This window comes from Mya arenaria, chromosome 3, assembly GCF_026914265.1.
Source record: "Mya arenaria isolate MELC-2E11 chromosome 3, ASM2691426v1".
Classification (NCBI taxonomy): domain Eukaryota; kingdom Metazoa; phylum Mollusca; class Bivalvia; order Myida; family Myidae; genus Mya; species Mya arenaria.
Genome location: NC_069124.1, coordinates 91,421,270 through 91,448,175, shown reverse-complemented (window position 1 = coordinate 91,448,175; position 26,906 = coordinate 91,421,270). Strand labels below are relative to the sequence as shown.

At 38.1% G+C, this 26,906-nt stretch overlaps 1 protein-coding gene across 1 annotated transcript in view; it reads left to right on the top strand.

Annotated features, from left to right (window-relative positions):
• The first annotated feature begins 3,232 nt into the window (after positions 1-3,232).
• Positions 3,233-26,906, top strand: part of LOC128228364 (arrestin domain-containing protein 3-like) — a 36,412-nt gene continuing 12,738 nt past the window's right edge. Inside the window, exons 1-3 of the mRNA XM_052939650.1 lie at positions 3,233-3,797; positions 24,052-24,198; positions 24,569-24,783. Coding sequence (XP_052795610.1) covers positions 3,680-3,797; positions 24,052-24,198; positions 24,569-24,783 — 480 coding nt within the window. The 5' untranslated portion in view covers positions 3,233-3,679. The remainder of the gene's footprint in view (positions 3,798-24,051; positions 24,199-24,568; positions 24,784-26,906) is intronic.

Genomic DNA, 26,906 nt, shown 5'->3' with positions numbered 1-26,906 from the left:
ATTTATGCGAAAAGCTACAGAAACAAGCCCAGTAGCAAAAAGTTTAAACATAAACCCGGTTTGATGGTACTGGGCAAACGCCAAAGACATAGAACATAAAAACATAAATTCACAAACAAGAAACACGGAAGAAAAGCAAAAAAAAAACACCACAAACAGCACAGTGTATGTATACATACTATATAAAAAAAAAGATATAATACGATAGGAAAATACAATACATCATATATCGTATACTCGAAATTAAATTTAAATGTACAGATAGAAAGCCATCATGGTATTTGAAGCATTAGCAATGCGAAACCTGAGATACAACTATTTTAACACTTAGACAATTATTTTTGTTTCTTATCTCATAAAAGTCAAATAAAAAAGCACCATTACAAATAAGCGTGCTTCAATGTCACGTCAGGTTATAATGACAAATCCTGCTGGCGATGGGACACTTGCTGTCGGTAATCATTTCTGAAACATCATGGGCTAAACTTAGAGTGAATATCAATACTGTATGTTATCTTCCTACCAGAGCCTCCATTATCTTGACGCTCATTAATCTGATAAATATAACGATCTAAACATTAAACAAAGTTATATTATGTTAAGAATAAAATGCATACATAATTACAGCACGGAAATAGCCGAACAAGCAAAAACTCATACTCGGACTGAAACACGACCAATCCATTTGTATGGTTTCGACGTCATTCTGCTAAACAGAGAGCGCATTGAGACAAAAAATGGGTTAAAACGACACGAATAGAAGTAGTTCTTTGGAGTTTGTGGTCAAAAGACTACCTGCGCGCATGCGCAGATAGTCTAATCAAAGCGCGAAGCGCTGAAAGACTATCTGCGGGCAAATATGTGAGAGTTGCAAATATTATTTGAACTATGGGAATGGGTGAAGGGCACATAGATAAAAGTGAAAATGTGCCGAGGGCCAAGAGCGCTTGTGCCCACACTGGGCGAAGAAAAAAACATATCTTTATCTATTAAATGGCGTCTTGTGTCATTTTGTTTATGTAAATGTCACTTCCATCGTCGTATTACCCCTTCCGCATGTATTTAATGTTACAATGCACGCCCTTTCAATCGTTTCTAAAGGTTTTTCGTTGCTTTGATTAAATATCACACGATTTGAAAATACAATACATCATATACATGTATATCATTTCCTTTTCATACATGTTTTGTTTAAGGAAAATCATTTTTTTACAAACAACTTCAGCAATAATTTCGTTCAAAATGCACAGCGTATCACTTCAGTCGAAGTATCGCCATGTATTTAAAGTTACAATGCATGTCCCTTTCAATCGCTTCTAAAGGTTTTTCGGTGCTTTGTTTAGATATCATACGTAAGGCAAGTTTTATGAACATACACGTTTTAATTGTTTAAGGAAAATGATTTTATTTTTACGAGCAACTTTAGAAATAATTCCTATCAAAATGCAGAGCTTATCAGATGGGTCGTTTTCCCGCGGTGAGGACAAACATGTGGTCAGTTAATGTATGTAGAAACTATTTTTAGAAAATCTGTCAGTTTATGATGTTGAAACTATTTTTAGATTATCGGAAATTGTCTGTTTTAAGAATGGGAATATAATTGTGCTTTTTTCAAGTTTTATTGATAAATAAATGTTATTTATGTGTTACGTAAATATCTGTGTAGAAATAATACTAGTGCTGTTATGAAGGCTTCGCACACTTTAGATGTTTTACAGGTTAAATCCGAACTACTTTGCTTCATCAAACGTATGAATAACTCAATGTCGTATCAGGGCATGTGTGTAATAAATTTAAAGCCTTATGTCCAAAACAATGGCAAGAATACACCGGAACGAAGCTACTACGCAAAAAAATGAAAACATCTTAATAGAAAAGTTTACGCCTAAAAATCATAGAATGAATAGTATTTTGTAATTGTATATCAGGCAAATCATAGTATTTGAAGCATTAGTAACGCGAAACCTGAGATACAACTATTTTGACTTTCTGATAATCATTTTTGTTTCTTATCTCATGAAACGGTAATATCAAAAATACACCATTACAAATAAGCGTGCTTCAGGATCACACCAGGTTATAATAACAAACCATGCAGGCGATGGGACACTTGCGGTCGGTAATACATCTTGGGCTAAACTCAGAGTGGATATCAGTATGTTAACTGCCTACCAGAGCCTCCATTAGTTTGACTCATTAATCTTGTAAATATAACGATCTAAAATAGTTATGTCCTGCTAAAAATAAACGCGGATACAGAAATACAGCGCGGAAATAGCCGAACAAGCAAAAACTCATACTCGGAACGCAATACAACTAATCTATTTTTATGATTTTGTCGTCATTCTGCTAAACATAGATCTAGCGCATTGAGACCAAAAAAATGGGTTAAAACGACATGAATAGAAGTAGTTCTTTGGAATTTGCGGTCTTAAGACTACCTGCACGCATGCGCTGATAGTCTAAAAACCGCTTATCTCTTAGATCAACCTCAGAATAGCTCCATCGTATGGGTTCCCTTTCTCCAGAATTCCCTTTCTCCAGAAAGACATCGAACTGCTTGAAAGGGTTCAACGCCGCGCAGCGCGCTTAATAACTAGGGAATATATTTGCGTGACCAAGTGTACATCACTATAATGCTCCAAGATAGATAATTTATTCGTGCATACTGTATATATGTACTGTAAGTCCTCGACCTTCCTCTTCTACAAGATCTTAGGAAAGTTGCCATACTACAATATAGCCGAGGGGCTGGTGCCATGCAATGTCTGTCTGACTCAATCTGAAGCGGCTTATTAGACCTAAACAATTTAAGCGCTGTGTTGGAGAGAATATTATACAAAGGCATGGTTCTAACCACCATAAATGCTTCAATTAATTAAATTACTTGTAAAAACGATCAATTTAAAAACTCATTTCCCAAAAACAATTATTGGTTGAAATAATTTGTATACAGTACTCAGGACAGAAGCGACATACATGTAGTGTGCGCAGTGATAGTACTTACTAAAGGGCTGCGTGGACGCCGAAACTTACGAACTGTTAGTAAAACGGGGTCCTGCAGTGTAAGTGTTCAAATCCAGATCCATCCTCCGTAGTGATGCGTTGATCTCTACCATACATCTAGGGTATACTGTTGTGTGCATCTTGTAGGAATTGAAAATGTAGTCTGGTTCCCTGCTCACTGATATTTCATACCGCATTCGGAACTCCTCGGCCATTTTTTCAAAAACAACCTCGGATGTATATGGACGGTTTACATACTTAAAAAGTGGTACGTTTAAGTCCGCTGCAAATAGATCGCGTAGTAATCTTATTTAGTAGTTAAAATTTATGACTTAACTCTTGGGAATCGTAATTATGTTTGCAATAATACACTTCACTGGCAATCAATTTAAGCTGAGAGCAATGAATACAACTCTTAAACACTACATTTAATTAATGCTTTTATTCAAAAAAATACGGACTACTTCAACAGATGTACCGGCATACATCCGAGGTTGTTTTTGAAAAAATGGCCGAGGAGTTCCGAATGTTCATACCGATAACGATAGTGTTAGGGGAAGGAACTCCAGACTATTGAAAATGTTATAAAATTTTATATTACTGTTGTGTGCACCTTTAAGTTATGGACGCTGATATTTCAAAACATTAAAGCAGAGCTAACAAGTGAACAATCATGGGCAAATTAAATGCGTTTTTAATTACATTGAACAATCCTCATTTAGTTTACTTTGCTGGTCAGACAATAGACGGATATGTTACAGTGGAATTAAACGATGCCATGAAAATGAGAGGTGAGATTTTTTAACATTTTATGGTTTTCAGATTTTTGTGAACTAGTTAAGAACACCTGTAAAAGACAGTAACAAAGAGCGTTAAATTGAGCTGTCGGGGTCCTGTCTGCGATGGGCTGTATTGAAATCTCACTGTCTGCCCCATATTTTCAAAACTGGTGATTTTAAAAATTGATCTTCCACATTTAGAATGCCTACAAAATGTAATTAATGAGATGACTTTGGCCTTAAATTATACAGGTATTGTGATAGAGTTTGGCAGTGACTGAGAAACAAATTTTCATTATGAGAAAATATCACTTAGTTAGAAAAATCAAGGGTAGTAACGATCTAATTAGAATAAATTAGGTCACCTAATTTATTCTAATTTAGCCACAATAATGGGGTCGTGCTAAAAGGCTGACCAAATGGCTGCCAATATAGATATAGAGGGGAAAGGCTGACCAGGCCAGAAAAGGCTGACCAGAAAAATGAGAATGGATTTTTTTTAATATTTTATCATTTGTTTGTTGTTTTATTTATTTCTGTGTACTATTTTAATTATTATAATTGATATATTATTAATAAATTATAAATTATAAGAGCGTTTAATTGAAGATGGATGACTTTTGTAACGTTTTTGTAAGAAAAAGTATCCATTGATTGATTGATTGGTTTATTAATTGATTGATATAATGGTTAAATAAATGGCAAATAAGCCACAATCTATTGCATTGTCTTGTTTTTGGACTGTAGGTACAACAATATTTAGACAGTCTTCATTGTTTTCACGTTTTTGTAAGAAAAAGTTTCCATCTTCATCCAGGCCACGTGGAGGTGCTCTTGTCATGGTCCATGTGATTGATTGATTGATTGGTTGATTGATTGGTTGGTTGGTTGATTGATTGATTGATTGATTGATTGATTGATTTAATGGCTAAATAAATAAAAGAATGATGGATTGATCACAAGATTGAATGAAGGATTGATCGAGTTACTGAATACGTAAATGTCTGAGCCTAAGTTCAGTCTAACTAGTTAACAGAGTGGGCATATGAATTCAATGTCTAACTGTGATATGTTTATTGGTGCTTTTACACAGTGTTTGTGATACCATTGAGAACATTTATTACATTGCACTTGGTCGCCTAAGCATTCTGGCAAATTACATACACAAGAGTTTACAATTTTAATGATTTTTGAATTTTTTCGCCGTCCACTGATTGTCTTGGAAGTGATTGGAAATTCAGACATTTCTTCTTTTTCTAAGCATTCTAATAAATGATCACGCAGTTTTAATGAATTAAATATTAAATCGAAACACGGTTTTTGCCGAAAACAAAAAGATGTTGCATGTGCAATGGCATATAAGCCACAATCTATTGTATTGTCTTGTTTTTGGACTGTAGGTACAACGATATTTAGACAGTCTACATTTTTCCCATAAATCTGCGATAGTTGAATTTTTAGCCCATCCGGAATAATTCTATCATCACGTTGTTCGTTTCCCATGCTGTCGATTAAATAAATTTTATTCTTATGCTCATATGTCATTAAGTTTCACAAATGATCAACTGTATCCTTCTATTATATCATACATGTATGAACATTACCTTTTTAAATATTTTCTTTCCGAATTAAACAACATCTACTATCGTTGTTAGTTAGAGTTTCGAAAAAGGCGGACCGTGATAGTCAGGTTTGAACATAACAAATACAGGCTGACCGTGTTGGTCAGCGATAAGATAAGATTAAGTTTCACAAATGATCAACTGTATCCTTCTATTGTAACATACATGTATTAAACAAAATCCATTAAAATGATATAAATTGCATAAGAGTGGATCTTTTGAAACATTATCAAGTAAGTTGAACATTATTTAGATAGTCTTTTAGCTTCATTTATGAAAAATGTATCGTTCACTAATTCAACATTATTTGTGCCCACAATAATGTGCGTATAGGGAACTTTTTATCAATACTTGGATTTTCAATTTGTTCCCTAAAAGCCGCAAGTCGACTGATTCATACCAATGTAAAATATGTTCTTCAATTGTAACTCCACAATATTTAACAATGCATTGTTAAAAAAAACACAAGTGTTACACATAAATTATTTTTAGCCAATACCTTTCCCTTTTTACACTGAAGTGTTTCATGAAACACAAATTCATATCAATATTTCAACAAAGCATTGCCATTTTTTTTTAACTCTAACAGGTGCCATTTATCTTTCTGCTCAATATACTTAGTGCTGGGATCTGTCATTCTTGGCTTTATAAAAAAAAATAAGTTACTCTCAGACTTATTTATGGATGGGTTTTAAGACAATCTGGACCCTGATTTAATTCCAGGCCTGGGTGTATGCGACTAGTCCGGTGGCCATCATAATATTTGAACATAACAAATCATTTAGAAGACTACACAGGTGACAGCATGACATAATTACTCTTTCTAAGTAAAATGTTTATTACATAGTAATAAAATACAAACAGCAGTATAAATATCATAATTTATATTGATGATGATTTATTTATGTTCATTCATAAGACTATTAGTTATACCTGGTAATGTACATACAGATTCCTAATTAGATTATGACAGTAAAACAAACTTATGTATTATTTGTGTTAATTTTCAAAACAAATGTTTAAGAATGGATGAGAATTTGTTGTTTATAATACTCCAATAAGAATAGTAACCGCAGTCTTTTCTGAACCATCTACCCCACTCCACCAGAACTAACTGTCCAAGTAAACAGTCAAGCGATTTATAACTCATGACATTAAAATAATATCACAATAATGTAATATAAACTCGTTAAAATGACAAATCTAATAAAAATAAATAACTTATAACAAACCTGGAATGATAATTAGTCCGTATTTATCGCTGCTATTATACTTCGTTATAACCCGCAAATAAACCGGAAGTCACCCTGCCGCAAAGGATTATAGTCTATTGGAAAGTCGAGAATGGACACGTAGAGTCGCCAAATAAAAATCGCCAAACACTCTCAAGCGACTGTTCATATGGACTAATTCTAATTATACATTAATTAATTAATTAGTTAGATGATGTTGGTACAACACTTTGGGATTAATGTAAAGTATTTGATTCAAATCACATTTTATCACTTTTTAAAACAAGAAAAGTTGGAACTGGTATCTACATCCATACTAGCTAGAGAGTAGATCTCGGACAATTATTGAATTTTTTTCCAGATAGCCAATTGATCTCTTCACTGATATATGTAAAATTAAGCTACTGAATATTTAGAAACATGCAAGATTAGCTTAAATCAAATAACATATTTTTGTTTTAAATGGTTTTGAATTAGGTGTCCAAACAAGGATAAAGGTTAAGTTTGAAAGTGACAGTAGTTCTGAGACATTTCCTGAAAATCATGTCATAAGTTTTATTTTTGTTGTTTTATTTTTAAATTCTATGAAAAAAATAATTCTGTTTAATATTTGAACATTTAAAAGGATGAACAGTAAAAAAAAAATGGCTTTCCCATTCACTGGTTGGGGTGTTTGTTTGTGGGAATGTGTGTTTATTAGCCACAATGCTGTGTTTTAACATTTTGACATTCATTTAGAATAATTTCAGTGTTTTGTTGATACCAATTTAGGGCAGACATTTGACAAATCTGGAAATACTGATTTTGACTAATTGGACTTCCCCAAACTGATTTTATCAAACTTTCCGAAAGTTACAAAAATGTGTCAGATATTTGGTCTGACAAGAAACAAAAATCTGGCAGACTGAAAGAAAATCTGTCAGACCAAAACAGATGGAAAAAAACACACAAAGTAATGACAACGTCTTATCTATCTAAGTCAGCTTATTTCATAATAAAAACTGAGTAAGTCTCTGCTGGATATCATCAGCCTGTCAAAGTTCAAAAGTTCATCTTGATAATTGAAACACTCCTCATCAATATCGGGTTCAGAGTACTGTTTGTCACCAAGATTGTTTATCTATATTTCAAGAGACATGTAAGGACCTTCAATCACTTGATTTACAGATTCCTACATATGATCTCAGTATAAGACAGACTGACAGGCAATGCTTCTGAGATCTTTTGTGTCACGCTGGAATCCTCAGTAACACTAGAGACTTCTTCAGTGTCGGACAGGGTGACCCTTTCCTGTGTTGCCAATGGTTTTGGGGCAGATTCACTGTTTCTTTTGTGTTTGCTTATATCAGTCATCGAAATTAATCTTTTAGATGAACAAGCCCAAATTTTTATACTTTTGCTTGAAATTACATTTTTGAACAAGCCCTTCTGTATAAATCAAAGAATTTGAGAAAGCCGGAAAGTATTTTACAAGTCCAAGGCTTGCGAGCTTGTGCTCATTTTGACCACTGTTATATGCAGGGCTTCTTCCCATCGTGGACTCTGCCTTAAAATGTAAAATTTACCATGGACAGTGGATGTACAAATAAACTTTAAAAAACAATTATATGTTTGTTTTCTGAAATAAAATGCCTGTCTGAACATTATATTACAGTGTATTTAGATTTAAACCAAGCATGTCTTACATTTTGTATCTTATCATGGATTTTGTTTTCTTGACAAAATAAATGATTCCTTTAAATTGACAAAGGTAGAGCTATTTTGTTTATAGAATGGAAGTGATAATTGACTACCAGCCAAGTGTCAATGGCTTTCTCTGGATAGAATGTATATATTTCTGGAGATTCATGTTCCATTGTCTTCAGGTTGTTCAGTAAAGCTGTTCCTAGACGTGACTGCCTACAGGTTTTCAAATAGCTTGGACATTACCATATTTTTTTTAAAGAAGCCATGTTGGCTGCGCGTATGACTGGCAGTAAGTAACATGCACACCTATGTTGACTTTTATACAGGCACTGTGTCGAAAGTGCCCAATGAAAACATGTGTAAAGTTTTTCTAACGCCTTTGCGCTAAATCCTGGTTACTGGGCCTAAATGCTAAAATCCAGTCAGTGGGACCGATTTCTGATCAGATCTCGTCGACCAGATCAAAATTTGCTGGTCATTTCTGTTGAACCGACGGCTTTCTGGAAGTTTTATATGGAAGAGTTGACTCAAGTTTCACAAAAAGTCTGAGCATAACTGGTTTAAGTATCTTATTTCATTTTAACTAAAAGTAATCTATCATGATTTTTATCTTTAAAATAATTTCCTTTAAGAGTTTAAAACTCTTTAGTAGGGTTTTTACTTGATAACTTCATTGAATTAAAACCAAATGATTAGTCCTATTTGACATAGACAGTTGTGTTGGACATTTATAAAACTGTCTACTAATAAAGTAAATCTAACAAGTACACCTACCTTAATGAAGTCGTGCACTTTGGTCAGATTGATTAGACAGTGGCAAAAAACAATTAAATAATTCATCGTTTTAAAATAAACTAAGAATCAATCTATAGTATTTTTTAAGCCTTTCCTCATCAAGCTATTATTTCTATGTGTGAAATGGCTCTGGAGCACCACTTACAAATCGCCACATCGTGAAAGATTAATGACATAATCCACATTGTGGCGAAATTCTCGGTCAAACTAAAATTCAACATTCAGAACAGGTCTGTCATTTGTTTGGACTTCATTTAAAATGATGTCATTATTCATTGATTATTTATAAAATTAAGGGCAAACAATTATCTTAAATATCCGATAATGATGTGGTTTTTAAAGGAGACTGGCTTCTCCGTATGTACTTTATTAACCAAACACTGCAGTCTGAACGCCGACCCTGAATACATTCAATGATGTAGCACCAGGCAGTGCGCGTCTGCTATATACATGAAGAGAATTAAAATATATATGATATGACCATGGCAAAGTGTTTTTTTCTGGTGACCCAGCGGGTTCCCTAGCAAATTGGCTGTGGTTATCCTGTCAGAAAATTAGTTGTCTCAGGTCACCGGGTTACTGTTAGTGTCGTGCCCTGATTATTTTGTCTGAGAAATCATTTACAGACTATATAAATGGTATATAACCTTCCATGTCAATTTATAAAGTGTACTGAACATTTCTGAGGCATCCTTTATGGTACGCTGTGTTCAGGGGCTTTTTAAGCAGTCCTTAAGACTCAATTGGGGTGTAACGAAGCAAAAACTTAAATTTTTGCATTTTCGGTATGCAGACGTGCAAAATAGTTCAATTGTATTTGTGGCGTCAGTTAGACAATGAAGGAGTAGATGGTAAACAAGGGGTGGAGGGGTTAACACCCTCATCCCGCTGGGAATTCTCTTTTATACCCATTACAGAATAGCTTGCAGCTGTTTTCTAGCATATAGAGTGGTATGTTTGTGATAATCAGGTGTCAATGAAACAGGTACTATGAGGGAGAAATAGCTTGTCAGTCATCAGTTGATTATTATACCACATTGCAGCTGATGAGAAAACTGTTCTTTGCATCTCATACAAAAACTGTTATTTATACAAACAGGGGAAATGGTCTTTAAATGTATCTGTAATGCAAAGAGGTTGTTTTATTTCAGTGTAAAATACAAAAATAATGACTATATTTCACTGAGTGAGAACCTGATGCCCCTGTTCTTTCTGAACTGACAGTACTCTTTTTTGAAACCTTCTAGTATGTTGTAAAATTTGAAAGGAAATAAATTCGGGTTCTTTCATATTATTTATTTATTTATTGTGTCTTAATATTCTGGATTTGTGTGTTTACTTCCTTCTTGCATAAGGTCATTAAATAAACAAAAAATAGTTGATGCAAGTAGAAATTCTGAAGTAATTAATCATTGACAAAAACACTTCCTGCTGTGTATATATAGCAATTTTTGTTCAAATTTTCAGCCAAAAAAAACCACATGAATTTAATCTTTGAGAGAATAATTATTATTATAACAAGAGTAAAAACAATTGATGCCTTAATGGCTTTAAAGTGGTAAATAAGTTGAGTTGGTTAAAATATACCCCACAAAGTTTGGGGAGAGGCTGTATACATTGTAGGGGTGAACTTGTAGACTGTCAGTGTGTTTTGGGAGAGGCTGTATACATTGTAGGGGTGAACTTGTAGACTGTCAGTGTGTTTTGGGAGAGGCTGTATACCTTGTAGGGGTGAACTTGTAGACTGTCAGTGTGTTTTGGGAGAGGCTATATACCTTGTAGGCGTGAACTTGTAGACTGTCAGCAGTGTGCGAAATTAACCTTTTTTACCTGGTAGCCAATGGGGCTACAGACTTTGAGATTTCTGTAGCCCAAGCCAGATTTCCATAGCCCACCGGTTAACAGAAAAATGCATCTTGAGTACCTTATATGGTTAAAAACAAGGAATGATATGACAACTGTACAATATCTTATTATATTTTGTATAAAATGCAAGTATGGTGGTTGTGTGGTCCTGTGTTGCCAGGGGGCAGGGGGGCTGGTGGTGGTTTGATGGGGGGGGGGGGGCTGGTTCTGTCAAGGCAGTTGGATTGTTGATGAAGGGGGAGGATGGAAGTCCTGTCAACATGTGCTGCTTGTGGCATTAGTGACAGGATTTTACAAACATATATTTCATAATATTCGGTGACTAAATAATCCAAGTTTATTAAAAAAAAAAACAACAAAAACAACATCCAAACTTTAATATCTCACTAAAACAAAAAATAGTATTGACAGTCCGAAATATGATTTCCGTCAAAATAATTGTTTTCAAGCAGTATATATATAGCGTATAATTGCATGACAAGGGAGATTACAGAAAATATCCATAACAATGAGAGATTATCCGGAAGTCGGTCAACGGTGTTGAGGTAAACATTTACCCGACAATTTTTTTTAACCAAAAAGCCCGATGATTTCATCGCCAGTCGGGCTACCTTAAAGGATTTTTTCGTAGCCTGGGTCAATTTTTCTTCGCCACGGGCGATCGGGCTACCGTTAATTTCGCACACTGTGTCAGTGTGTTTTGGGAGAGGCTGTATACCTTGTAGGGGTTACTTGTAGACTGTCAGTGTGTTTTGGGAGAGGCTGTATGCATTGTAGGGGTGAACTTGTAGACTGTCAGTGTGTTTTGGGAGAGGCTGTATACATTGTAGGGGTGAACTTGTAGACTGTCGGTGTGTTTTAGGAGAGGCTGTATACATTGTAGGAGTGAACTTGTAGACTGTCAGTGTGTTTTGGGAGAGGCTGTATACATTGTAGGGGTGAACTTGTAGACTGTCAGTGTGTTTTGGGAGAGGCTGTATACCTTGTAGGGGTGAACTTGTAGACTGTCAGTGTGTTTTGGGAGAGGCTGTATACATTGTAGGAGTGAACTTGTAGACTGTCAGTGTGTTTTGGGAGAGGCTGTATACATTGTAGGGGTGAACTTGTAGACTGTCAGTGTGTTTTGGGAGAGGCTGTATACATTGTAGGGGTGAACTTGTAGACTGTCAGTGTGTTTTGGGAGAGGCTGTATACATTGTAGGGGTTACTTGTAGACTGTCAGTGTGTTTTGGGAGAGTATACTGTGTTTTGGGAGAGGCTGTATACATTGTAGGAGTGAACTTGTAGACTGTCAGTGTGTTTTGGGAGAGGCTGTATACATTGTAGGAGTGAACTTGTAGACTGTCAGTGTGTTTTGGGAGAGGCTGTATACCTTGTAGGGGTGAACTTGTAGACTGTCAGTGTGTTTTGGGAGAGGCTGTATACATTGTAGGGGTTACTTGTAGACTGTCAGTGTGTTTTGGGAGAGTATACTGTGTTTTGGGAGAGGCTGTATACATTGTAGGAGTGAACTTGTAGACTGTCAGTGTGTTTTGGGAGAGGCTGTATACATTGTAGGAGTGGACTTGTAGACTGTCAGTGTGTTTTGGGAGAGGCTGTATACCTTGTAGGAGTGATCTTGTAGACTGTCAGTGTGTTTTGGGAGAGGCTGTATACATTGTAGGAGTGAACTTGTAGACTGTCAGTGTGTTTTGGGAGAGGCTGTATACATTGTAGGGGTGAACTTGTAGACTGTCAGTGTGTTTTGGGAGAGGTTGTATACATTGTAGGGGTGAACTTGTAGACTGTCAGTGTGTTTTGGGAGAGGCTGTATACATTGTAGGGGTGAACATGTAGCCTGTCAGTGTGTTTTGGGAGAGGCTGTATACATTGTAGGGGTGAACTTGTAGACTGTCAGTGTGTTTTGGGAGAGGCTGTATACATTGTAGGAGTGAACTTGTAGACTGTCAGTGTGTTTTGGGAGAGGCTGTTTACATTGTAGGGGTGAACTTGTAGACTGTCAGTGTGTTTTGGGAGAGACTGTATACATTGTAGGGGTGAACTTGTAGACTGTCAGTGTGTTTTGGGAGAGGCTGTATACATTGTAGGGGTGAACTTGTAGACTGTCAGTGTGTTTTGGGAGAGGTTGTATACATTGTAGGGGTGAACTTGTAGACTGTCAGTGTGTTTTGGGAGAGGTTGTATACATTGTAGGGGTGAACTTGTAGACTGTCAGTGTGTTTTGGGAGAGGTTGTATACATTGTAGGGGTGAACTTGTAGACTGTCAGTGTGTTTTGGGAGAGGCTGTATACCTTGTAGGAGTGATCTTGTAGACTGTCAGTGTGTTTTGGGAGAGGCTGTATACATTGTAGGGGTGAACTTATAGACTGTCAGTGTGTTTTGGGAGAGGCTGTATACATTGTAGGAGTGGAGTTGTAGACTGTCAGTGTGTTTTGGGAGAGACTGTATACATTGTAGGAGTGAACTTGTAGACTGTCAGTGTGTTTTGGGAGAGGCTGTATACATTGTAGGGGTAAACTTGTAGACTGTCAGTGTGTTTTGGGAGAGGTTGTATACATTGTAGGGGTGAACTTGTAGACTGTCAGTGTGTTTTGGGAGAGGCTGTATACATTGTAGGAGTGAACTTGTAGACTGTCAGTGTGTTTTGGGAGAGGCTGTATACATTGTAGGAGTGAACTTGTAGACTGTCAGTGTGTTTTGGGAGAGGCTGTATACCTTGTAGGGGTGAACTTGTAGACTGTCAGTGTGTTTTGGGAGAGGCTATATACCTTGTAGGCGTGAACTTGTAGACTGTCAGCAGTGTGCGAAATTAACCTTTTTTACCTGGTAGCCAATGGGGCTACAGACTTTGAGATTTCTGTAGCCCAAGCCAGATTTCCATAGCCCACCGGTTAACAGAAAAATGCATCTTGAGTACCTTATATGGTTAAAAACAAGGAATGATATGACAACTGTACAATATCTTATTATATTTTGTATAAAATGCAAGTATGGTGGTTGTGTGGTCCTGTGTTGCCAGGGGGCAGGGGGGCTGGTGGTGGTTTGATGGGGGGGGGGGCTGGTTCTGTCAAGGCAGTTGGATTGTTGATGAAGGGGGAGGATGGAAGTCCTGTCAACATGTGCTGCTTGTGGCATTAGTGACAGGATTTTACAAACATATATTTCATAATTTTCGGTGACTAAATAATCCAAGTTTATTAAAAAAAAAAACACAACAAAAACAACATCCAAACTTTAATATCTCACTAAAACAAAAAATAGTATTGACAGTCCGAAATATGATTTCCGTCAAAATAATTGTTTTCAAGCAGTATATATATATAGCGTATAATTGCATGACAAGGGAGATTACAGAAAATATCCATAACAATGAGAGATTATCCGGAAGTCGGTCAACGGTGTCGAGGTAAACATTTACCCGACAATTTTTTTTAACCAACAAGCCCGATGATTTCATCGCCAGTCGGGCTACCTTAAAGGATTTTTTCGTAGCCTGGGTCAATTTTTCGTCGCCACGGGCGATCGGGCTACCGTTAATTTCGCACACTGTGTCAGTGTGTTTTGGGAGAGGCTGTATACCTTGAAGGGGTTACTTGTAGACTGTCAGTGTGTTTTGGGAGAGGCTGTATGCATTGTAGGGGTGAACTTGTAGACTGTCAGTGTGTTTTGGGAGAGGCTGTATACATTGTAGGGGTGAACTTGTAGACTGTCGGTGTGTTTTGGGAGAGGCTGTATACATTGTAGGGGTAAACTTGTAGACTGTCAGTGTGTTTTAGGAGAGGCTGTATACATTGTAGGAGTGAACTTGTAGACTGTCAGTGTGTTTTGGGAGAGGCTGTATACATTGTAGGGGTGAACTTGTAGACTGTCAGTGTGTTTTGGGAGAGGCTGTATACCTTGTAGGGGTGAACTTGTAGACTGTCAGTGTGTTTTGGGAGAGGCTGTATACATTGTAGGAGTGAACTTGTAGACTGTCAGTGTGTTTTGGGAGAGGCTGTATACATTGTAGGGGTGAACTTGTAGACTGTCAGTGTGTTTTGGGAGAGGCTGTATACCTTGTAGGGGTGAACTTGTAGACTGTCAGTGTGTTTTGGGAGAGGCTGTATACATTGTAGGGGTTACTTGTAGACTGTCAGTGTGTTTTGGGAGAGTATACTGTGTTTTGGGAGAGGCTGTATACATTGTAGGAGTGAACTTGTAGACTGTCAGTGTGTTTTGGGAGAGGCTGTATACATTGTAGGGGTGAACTTGTAGACTGTCAGTGTGTTTTGGGAGAGGCTGTATACCTTGTAGGGGTGAACTTGTAGACTGTCAGTGTGTTTTGGGAGAGGCTGTATACATTGTAGGGGTTACTTGTAGACTGTCAGTGTGTTTTGGGAGAGTATACTGTGTTTTGGGAGAGGCTGTATACATTGTAGGAGTGAACTTGTAGACTGTCAGTGTGTTTTGGGAGAGGCTGTATACATTGTAGGAGTGGACTTGTAGACTGTCAGTGTGTTTTGGGAGAGGCTGTATACCTTGTAGGAGTGATCTTGTAGACTGTCAGTGTGTTTTGGGAGAGGCTGTATACATTGTAGGAGTGAACTTGTAGACTGTCAGTGTGTTTTGGGAGAGGCTGTATACATTGTAGGGGTGAACTTGTAGACTGTCAGTGTGTTTTGGGAGAGGTTGTATACATTGTAGGGGTGAACTTGTAGACTGTCAGTGTGTTTTGGGAGAGGCTGTATACATTGTAGGGGTGAACATGTAGCCTGTCAGTGTGTTTTGGGAGAGGCTGTATACATTGTAGGGGTGAACTTGTAGACTGTCAGTGTGTTTTGGGAGAGGCTGTATACATTGTAGGAGTGAACTTGTAGACTGTCAGTGTGTTTTGGGAGAGGCTGTATACATTGTAGGGGTGAACTTGTAGACTGTCAGTGTGTTTTGGGAGAGGCTGTATACATTGTAGGGGTGAACTTGTAGACTGTCAGTGTGTTTTGGGAGAGGTTGTATACATTGTAGGGGTGAACTTGTAGACTGTCAGTGTGTTTTGGGAGAGGTTGTATACATTGTAGGGGTGAACTTGTAGACTGTCAGTGTGTTTTGGGAGAGGTTGTATACATTGTAGGGGTGAACTTGTAGACTGTCAGTGTGTTTTGGGAGAGGCTGTATACATTGTAGGGGTGAACTTGTAGACTGTCAGTGTGTTTTGGGAGAGGCTGTATACATTGTAGGGGTGAACTTATAGACTGTCAGTGTGTTTTGGGAGAGGCTGTATACATTGTAGGAGTGGAGTTGTAGACTGTCAGTGTGTTTTGGGAGAGACTGTATACATTGTAGGAGTGAACTTGTAGACTGTCAGTGTGTTTTGGGAGAGGCTGTATACATTGTAGGGGTAAACTTGTAGACTGTCAGTGTGTTTTGGGAGAGGTTGTATACATTGTAGGGGTGAACTTGTAGACTGTCAGTGTGTTTTGGGAGAGGCTGTATACATTGTAGGGGTGAACTTGTAGACTGTCAGTGTGTTTTGGGAGAGGCTGTATACATTGTAGGAGTGAACTTGTAGACTGTCGGTGTGTTTTGGGAGAGGCTGTATACATTGTAGGGGTGAACTTGTAGACTGTCGGTGTGTTTTGGGAGAGGCTGTATACCTTGTAGGAGTGAACTTGTAGACTGTCAGTGTGTTTTGGGAGAGGCTGTATACATTGTAGGAGTGAACTTGTAGACTGTCAGTGTGTTTTGGGAGAGGCTGTATACATTGTAGGAGTGAACTTGTAGACTGTCAGTGTGTTTTGGGAGAGGCTGTATACCTTGTAGAAGTGAACTTGTAGACTGTCGGTGTGTTTTGGGAGAGGCTGTATACATTGTAGGGGTGAACTTGTAGACTGCCAGTGTGTTTTGGGAGAGGCTGTATACCTTGTAGGAGTGAACTTGTAGACTGTCGGTGTGTTTTGGGAGAGGTTGTATACATTGTAGGGGTAAACTTGTAGACTGTCGGTGTGTTTTGGGAGAGGCTGTATACATTGTAGGAGTGAACTTGTAGACTGTCAGTGTGTTTTGGGAGAGGCTGTATACCTTGTAGGAGTGAACTTGTAGACTGTCAGTGTGTTTTGGGAGAGGCTGTATACCTTGTAGGGGTGAACTTGTAGACTGTCAGTGTGTTTTGGGAGAGGCTGTATACATTGTAGGGGTGGACTTGTAGACTGTCAGTGTGTTTTGGGAGAGGCTGTATACATTGTAGGAGTGAACTTGTAGACTGTCAGTGTGTTTTGGGAGAGGCTGTATACATTGTAGGAGTGAACTTGTAGACTGTCAGTGTGTTTTGGGAGAGGCTGTATACCTTGTAGGGGTGAACTTGTAGACTGTCAGTGTGTTTTGGGAGAGGCTGTATACATTGTAGGAGTGAACTTGTAGACTGTCAGTGTGTTTTGGGAGAGGCTGTATACATTGTAGGGGTGAACTTGTAGACTGTCATTGTGTTTTGGGAGAGGCTGTATACATTGTAGGGGTGAACTTGTAGACTGTCAGTGTGTTTTGGGAGAGGCTGTATACATTGTAGGAGTGAACTTGTAGACTGTCAGTGTGTTTTGGGAGAGGCTGTATACCTTGTAGGAGTGAACTTGTAGACTGTCAGTGTGTTTTGGGAGAGGCTGTATACATTGTAGGAGTGAACTTGTAGACTGTCAGTGTGTTTTGGGAGAGGCTGTATACATTGTAGGAGTGACTTTGTAGCCGGTCAGTGTGTTTTGGGAGAGGCTGTATACATTGTAGGAGTTAACTTGTAGCCGGTCAGTGTGTTTTGGGAGAGGCTGTATACATTGTAGGAGTTAACTTGTAGACTGTCAGTGTGTTTTGGGAGAGGCTGTATACATTGAAGGGGTGAACTTGTAGACTGTCAGTGTGTTTTGGGAGAGGCTGTATACCTTGTAGGGGTGAACTTGTAGACTGTCAGTGTGTTTTGGGAGAGGCTGTATACATTGTAGGGGTGAACTTGTAGACTGTCAGTGTGTTTTGGGAGAGGCTGTATACATTGTAGGGGTGAACTTGTAGACTGTCAGTGTGTTTTGGGAGAGGCTGTATACATTGAAGGGGTGAACTTGTAGACTGTCAGTGTGTTTTGGGAGAGGCTGTATACATTGTAGGAGTGAACTTGTAGACTGTCAGTGTGTTTTGGGAGAGGCTGTATACCTTGTAGGAGTAAACTTGTAGACTGTCAGTGTGTTTTGGGAGAGGCTGTATACCTTGTAGGGGTGAACTTGTAGACTGTCAGTGTGTTTTGGGAGAGGCTGTATACCTTGTAGGGGTGAACTTGTAGACTGTCAGTGTGTTTTGGGAGAGGCTGTATACATTGTAGGAGTGAACTTGTAGACTGTCAGTGTGTTTTGGGAGAGGCTGTATACATTGTAGGGGTGAACTTGTAGACTGTCAGTGTGTTTTGGGAGAGGCTGTATACATTGTAGGGGTGAACTTGTAGACTGTCAGTGTGTTTTGGGAGAGGCTGTATACATTGTAGGAGTGATTGTAGGAGTGAACTTGTAGACTGTCAGTGTGTTTTGGGAGAGGCTGTATACATTGTAGGAGTGACTTTGTAGCCGGTCAGTGTGTTTTGGGAGAGGCTGTATACATTGTAGGAGTTAACTTGTAGACTGTCAGTGTGTTTTGGGAGAGGCTGTATACATTGTAGGAGTTAACTTGTAGACTGTCAGTGTGTTTTGGGAGAGGCTGTATACATTGAAGGGGTGAACTTGTAGACTGTCAGTGTGTTTTGGGAGAGGCTGTATACCTTGTAGGAGTGAACTTGTAGACTGTCAGTGTGTTTTGGGAGAGGCTGTATACATTGTAGGGGTGAACTTGTAGACTGTCAGTGTGTTTTGGGAGAGGCTGTATACATTGTAGGGGTGAACTTGTAGACTGTCAGTGTGTTTTGGGAGAGGCTGTATACATTGAAGGGGTGAACTTGTAGACTGTCAGTGTGTTTTGGGAGAGGCTGTATACATTGTAGGAGTGAACTTGTAGACTGTCAGTGTGTTTTGGGAGAGGCTGTATACATTGTAGGAGTGACTTTGTAGCCGGTCAGTGTGTTTTGGGAGAGGCTGTATACATTGTAGGAGTTAACTTGTAGCCGGTCAGTGTGTTTTGGGAGAGGCTGTATACATTGTAGGAGTTAACTTGTAGACTGTCAGTGTGTTTTGGGAGAGGCTGTATACATTGAAGGGGTGAACTTGTAGACTGTCAGTGTGTTTTGGGAGAGGCTGTATACCTTGTAGGGGTGAACTTGTAGACTGTCAGTGTGTTTTGGGAGAGGCTGTATACATTGTAGGGGTGAACTTGTAGACTGTCAGTGTGTTTTGGGAGAGGCTGTATACATTGTAGGGGTGAACTTGTAGACTGTCAGTGTGTTTTGGGAGAGGCTGTATACATTGAAGGGGTGAATTTGTAGACTGTCAGTGTGTTTTGGGAGAGGCTGTATACATTGTAGGAGTGAACTTGTAGATTGTCAGTGTGTTTTGGGAGAGGCTGTATACCTTGTAGGAGTAAACTTGTAGACTGTCAGTGTGTTTTGGGAGAGGCTGTATACCTTGTAGGGGTGAACTTGTAGACTGTCAGTGTGTTTTGGGAGAGGCTGTATACCTTGTAGGGGTGAACTTGTAGACTGTCAGTGTGTTTTGGGAGAGGCTGTATACATTGTAGGAGTGAACTTGTAGACTGTCAGTGTGTTTTGGGAGAGGCTGTATACATTGTAGGGGTGAACTTGTAGACTGTCAGTGTGTTTTGGGAGAGGCTGTATACATTGTAGGGGTGAACTTGTAGACTGTCAGTGTGTTTTGGGAGAGGCTGTATACATTGTAGGAGTGAACTTGTAGACTGTCAGTGTGTTTTGGGAGAGGCTGTATACATTGTAGGAGTGAACTTGTAGACTGTCAGTGTGTTTTGGGAGAGGCTGTATACATTGTAGGAGTGACTTTGTAGCCGGTCAGTGTGTTTTGGGAGAGGCTGTATACATTGTAGGAGTGAACTTGTAGACTGTCAGTGTGTTTTGGGAGAGGCTGTATACCTTGTAGGAGTGAACTTGTAGACTGTCAGTGTGTTTTGGGAGAGGCTGTATACATTGTAGGGGTGAACTTGTAGACTGTCAGTGTGTTTTGGGAGAGGCTGTATACATTGTAGGGGTGAACTTGTAGACTGTCAGTGTGTTTTGGGAGAGGCTGTATACATTGAAGGGGTGAATTTGTAGACTGTCAGTGTGTTTTGGGAGAGGCTGTATACATTGTAGGAGTGAACTTGTAGACTGTCAGTGTGTTTTGGGAGAGGCTGTATACCTTGTAGGAGTAAACTTGTAGACTGTCAGTGTGTTTTGGGAGAGGCTGTATACCTTGTAGGGGTGAACTTGTAGACTGTCAGTGTGTTTTGGGAGAGGCTGTATACCTTGTAGGGGTGAACTTGTAGACTGTCAGTGTGTTTTGGGAGAGGCTGTATACATTGTAGGAGTGAACTTGTAGACTGTCAGTGTGTTTTGGGAGAGGCTGTATACATTGTAGGGGTGAACTTGTAGACTGTCAGTGTGTTTTGGGAGAGGCTGTATACATTGTAGGGGTGAACTTGTAGACTGTCAGTGTGTTTTGGGAGAGGCTGTATACATTGTAGGAGTGAACTTGTAGACTGTCAGTGTGTTTTGGGAGAGGCTGTATACATTGTAGGAGTGAACTTGTAGACTGTCAGTGTGTTTTGGGAGAGGCTGTATACATTGTAGGAGTGACTTTGTAGCCGGTCAGTGTGTTTTGGGAGAGGCTGTATACATTGTAGGAGTTAACTTGTAGACTGTCAGTGTGTTTTGGGAGAGGCTGTATACATTGTAGGAGTTAACTTGTAGACTGTCAGTGTGTTTTGGGAGAGGCTGTATACATTGAAGGGGTGAACTTGTAGACTGTCAGTGTGTTTTGGGAGAGGCTGTATACCTTGTAGGAGTGAACTTGTAGACTGTCAGTGTGTTTTGGGAGAGGCTGTATACATTGTAGGGGTGAACTTGTAGACTGTCAGTGTGTTTTGGGAGAGGCTGTATACATTGTAGGGGTGAACTTGTAGACTGTCAGTGTGTTTTGGGAGAGGCTGTATACATTGAAGGGGTGAACTTGTAGACTGTCAGTGTGTTTTGGGAGAGGCTGTATACATTGTAGGGGTGAACTTGTAGACTGTCAGTGTGTTTTGGGAGAGGCTGTATACCTTGTAGGAGTAAACTTGTAGACTGTCAGTGTGTTTTGGGAGAGGCTGTATACCTTGTAGGGGTGAACTTGTAGACTGTCAGTGTGTTTTGGGAGAGGCTGTATACCTTGTAGGGGTGAACTTGTAGACTGTCAGTGTGTTTTGGGAGAGGCTGTATACATTGTAGGAGTGAACTTGTAGACTGTCAGTGTGTTTTGGGAGAGGCTGTATACATTGTAGGGGTGAGTTTGTAGACTGTCAGTGTGTTTTGGGAGAGGCTGTATACATTGTAGGGGTGAACTTGTAGACTGTCAGTGTGTTTTTGGGAGAGGCTGTATACATTGTAGGAGTGAACTTGTAGACTGTCAGTGTGTTTTGGGAGAGGCTGTATACATTGTAGGGCTGAACTTGTAGACTGTCGGTGTGTTTTGGGAGAGGCTGTATACATTGTAGGGCTGAACTTGTAGACTGTCAGTGTGTTTTGGGAGAGGCTGTATACATTGTAGGAGTGAACTTGTAGACTGTCAGTGTGTTTTGGGAGAGGCTGTATACATTGTAGGGGTGAACTTGTAGACTGTCAGTGTGTTTTGGGAGAGGTTGTATACATTGTAGGGGTGAACTTATAGACTGTCAGTGTGTTTTGGGAGAGGCTGTATACATTGTAGGGGTGAACTTGTAGACTGTCAGTGTGTTTTGGGAGAGGCTGTATACATTGTAGGGGTTACTTGTAGACTGTCAGTGTGTTTTGGGAGAGGCTGTATACATTGTAGGAGTGGAGTTGTAGACTGTCAGTGTGTTTTGGGAGAGGCTGTATACATTGTAGGGGTGAACTTGTAGACTGTCAGTGTGTTTTGGGAGAGGCTGTATACATTGAAGGGGTGAACTTGTAGACTGTCAGTGTGTTGGTTTTTTTGTTCGGATGACAACTCATGAAAAGGTCAACAGATTTGAAAAGTTTTTGATACACATGTCATTTAATACTGGTAAAGTTTGACTTTGGTTACAAACTAATAATTTCTTATCCCTTTTCAACACGGAATTGGCCAAAAAAATCAAATATCCAGAAAATTACTGACTTGAAAGGGTCAACACTTTTTAATACTGATATCAAAGTTAAAACACTATAAAATACAGGTCAAGTTTGACATTGGTCACATACTACTAATTTTGATGGAGCTATGATCCCTTAGAATTTGGCACAAACACAGTTTCTAGAAAATAACTCATGAAAGTTTTGACTAATTTCGATATGTTTTTGTAAACATAATTTTACAGGTTAAGTTTGACCATGGTTACAAACCGCTTATTTGTTACGCAGTTAATATGTCCTCTATTTAACTTAGAATTTGCAAGGAAAAGGTGTCGGAGGATTTCTTATGACAGGTACCATGGTTTGGAAAAAAAACATGGACTTTACACTATAGAACACATTCCCCAATGTTTGACAGAGTTATTGCCCCTTTTTCAAATTATTTTGCCAATAAAAATGTTATAAAAGGATCAACAGATTTTAATAAATTTTGGTACACGGGTTTAACACCATAAAATGCATATGTTAATGTGATAATTTGGAATGTGTCCAGGTGGTGTGTGGGGGTATCTTTCACTCCTGTGACAGCTCTAGTTAATTTATTGATTAAATATTTTCGAGAGACTACGACCAGGTCCAGGTCCAAATATCTCAAACTATAACAGGGTTAAGATCAGAACACTATTTTTGTTTTGATATTAATTGTTTGATATTCTCTTTTTAAAGAGTTTGCTTTTGAGCGAAATTATATTTAAGATTATCATGATATAAAAATATTCTTTAAAATTGCTTGTCTGTTTTTCAAAGAAAGCAGTTGAGGTATTTTGATAGCATTGGGTCATTGTCATTATCTTTGGCATAGTTGTGCCAAATCTTAGCCATAACTCCAAAATGATTCAAGATATTCAACTGAAACTTGGTACACATTTTGCAAATGAGGTATGCACATGTACAGCTAGCTAGCAAGGTCCATTACTCTGCCTTTATAATTGTCCAGAAATGCCCTTTGTTGGAAAAAAATAAAAGAGTTGAATTCGCGTTCTCTCCACAGGATTATTGTGTTTTGAAAAATCAAGTTAGTGATAATAAAAATTAGATACTGAATTTTTTATATATTACTGCCTTCGTGTGGTCAAAAAGTTTTTGTGTAAAGTGTGTGTTTTTTCGTGCCATAGATAGTTTTTATCCGATTTAAAAAGATTTGTCAACATGAAATTTAAGACCATTGCGAATATGGGTCATCTTGGGTCAAATATTAGGTCGCTAGGTCAAATATAAAGACCATGATTGTGTTTGATTTTGTTATTCCTTTCATAAATTCAGCAGTTTTTATCCAATCTTCATTAAACTCTGTCTGTAATGTTCTTATGATATTTAGGAAAAGTGCTGATTGATAACTAGAGTATGCTTGGGCCTACAGTCCTCAAACTTGGAAAGGTGGTTGGTCATGGCCATGAGATGGCCCTTATTGATTTTGAGGTCATTAAGTCAAAGGTCATGGTCACAGTGACCTTGATCACAAAAATCTTGTCTAATTAATAACTATTTAGTATGTTTAGTCCTAAAGTTCTCAAAATTGGTAGTGAGGTTTATCATGACCAGCATATGAACCCTATTAATTTTGAGAAGTATGTTACAGTGACTTTGAAACCAAGTGTTTCCTTTGGCTTACTATTGTTTGCAAAATTTTAATAATCTTAGCAAAACATGTTTGTAAAAATTGTTAAAGAAAGAATGTTTACAATGTAATGATGAAGCATTGCTGATGAGGTCATGTAATGAGCTGATAACTTCGCAAAATATCAATTGTTATTGAAATAATGTATAATGATGAAGTGCTTGTGTCATGTTACAGGTGTTCGCCTGCAATTTCTAGGACATGCCCGTGTGCATTGGACGGAGACACATCAGACTGGGTCGGGGAAAAACCGTCGCACAGAAACCAGGCACTACTCATCCTCGGAAACATATTTCAATTTTGAGCTCCTGCTCTTTGGACCAGGTAAGACAAACATCTGTTGATGTAACTTATTACTGAATATATATTACACTGTAGCCTCTGTCAACTGGTGATGATCATAAGATTGTACCTAGAAAACATTCACTAGAAACTGATTTCAATTAAAATATCCATTTACTAATGACCACAGAAATGAGGGTAAATAGACTTTAATTAAACCTGCAATAACTCCAACTGGAGGATCTTTTTGTGTTTAGAAGTCTGATCTTTTTGTTATTTGTTTTACTTAAAAAGCAAGAGAAGTAGCAAGTAATACATCCAGTAATAATTTATTATTTATGGCATTTACATTAAATGAAATTCTTATTATGTTGTGCAAATAGATCATTCAGGGAATGCATATATTTCCCAGGTAATGACAGCACACATTTGCAAGCGGGCCATCACACTTATCCATTTTCCTTCCTTCTACCACCCAACCTGCCATCCTCATATGAGAGTCACATTGGCAATGTGCGCTACTCCCTCAAGGCAAAGATTGACAAGCCATGGAAGTTTGACCACAAGACACAGAAAATGTTCACTGTGGTCAGCATGCTAGACCTGAACCAGCAACCTTCTGCAACTGTAAGTAGGAATAGCGCAACACATATCATTCATTCTTTATGGACAAAAAATACATAATTATAAATGTATATTGTACTGCACATAGTTTCCAGAAATCATTGCATGGATGTATTTCTTCCTTGGCACTGTCACTCAACATTATGAGTAGATATGCGTTACGTTAAACATTTTTATTTTGGATATTGTCATAATTTTGTAGATCCAACTTCATCTGCAGTTTATGCTGCAACTTAATGATACATCACATAAATGACTGCCTTGAGCAGGTGTGGTGTTGGCATTATTTTTTGCTCGACTATTCAAAGAATAGGTTGGCTATACTACTCGTCGCAGCGTTGGCGTCGGCGTCCGGTTTAAGTTTTAGGGCAAGTTGGGATTTTCACTTATAAGTCCAATACCTTTCATTCAATTGAGTTAATACTTCACACAGTTGTTCAGGGCCATCACATGATGAGGTTAGATAACTCCATATTATTCTTTACACAGATTATGGCCCCTGATTGACTATGAAACTTAGGTTAAAGTTTTAGAGCAGGTTGGGATATTTATAAATAACTTCTATACCCTTTGTTTAATTGACTTTATACTTCACACAGTTGTTCAGGACTATCACACAATGAGGTTACATAACTCCATATTATCCTTAATACAAGTTATGGCCCCTGATTGACTTAAGTTAAAGTTTTAGGGCAGGTTAAAGTTTTAGGGCAAGTTGGGATTTTCACTTAAAACTCCAATACCATTCATTCAATTGACTTTATACTTCACACAGTTGTTCAGAGCCATCACATAATGAGGTTAAATAACTCCATATTATCTTTTATACAAAGTATGGTCCCTGATTGACTATGGAACTTAGGTTAAAGTTTTAGGGCAGGTTGGGATATTTATTAATAACTTCTATACCCTTCATTCAATTGACTCAATACTTCACGCAATTGTTCAGGACATCACCCAATGAGGTTACATAACTCCATATTCTTAATACAAGTTATGGCCCCTGATTGACTTAGGTTAAAGTTTTAGGCAAGTGAAAGTTAAGGGCAAGTTGGGATTTTAATAAAAAGACTTCTATACCTTTCATTCAATGCACTTAATAAAATTCAAAATTATTTACAACCATCTTACAACAAGAAACACAAATCCATTTTAACCCTAAATACAAATTATGTCCCTTGAATATTTTTTTTAATTTCTTTTGACAGGCACATTTTTACATTCTTAACCAGTTTTTTACCAAGGGAAAACAAGGAGGGCTATACTATATGGCCCTTGATTTTTTTTATTTTTTTTTTATTTTTATTTCTTTGAAAGGCATATTTGTATATTCTTTACCACATTTCATAATGGGAAATCAAGTTATTGCATCATTTTTTTGGGTGGTGGGAGGGCAGCATCAAAGTCACCTTATGTACCTATTGATAATTTAAGTTAGGTTTGACATAAATAGACCAAACTTGGTAATATTACATTGTTATTGTATTCACTTCTAAGTCAAAGGGGCGAAGTCGAGCGCGCTGTCTTACGACAGCTCTTGTTTCTGTTCTGCTTCAAGATGGACGACTGGTGGCCATATTGGATTTCAGTGTGTCTGCTAGTGCATAATAGTGTAAAACATTTGCTGAGGTTAATGTAATGGTACTGGTTGTCAAGCATTTGACCAGAGCAAGGCTAGGAGGCTTGTGCCAGGTTTGACCACTGCCATTTATTGCTCCACTATATAGTGAACTATGGAAGCTAATATTTTCTGGTTGAATAGTAGGTCAAAGATCAAGGAAATGGTGACACTTTTGATTCCAAGTTCAATTTAAAGTCAACCTGAACACAGAACTTGCCATATAGCCCTACCAAACCTCCCAGTGTGTGTGTGCGTTTGCCTGAGTTTGTGTGTGTGTTTGAGTGATTAACTTTATAATTGCTTAAAGTCCCATCATGTTTTAATGATGTAAACTTATTTATTTGTATGTATATATATCCAAATGGCTTCTCTTAATCTTTCTGACCATTTTAAACCCCAGAATGATAAAAAAATGCAATAACAAAAAGGAACAAAACCAAAAGTATAATCTTAAGTTTTTTTATTTTAATTTAACGTGCACAACGTCATTACAAAATTTGTATAT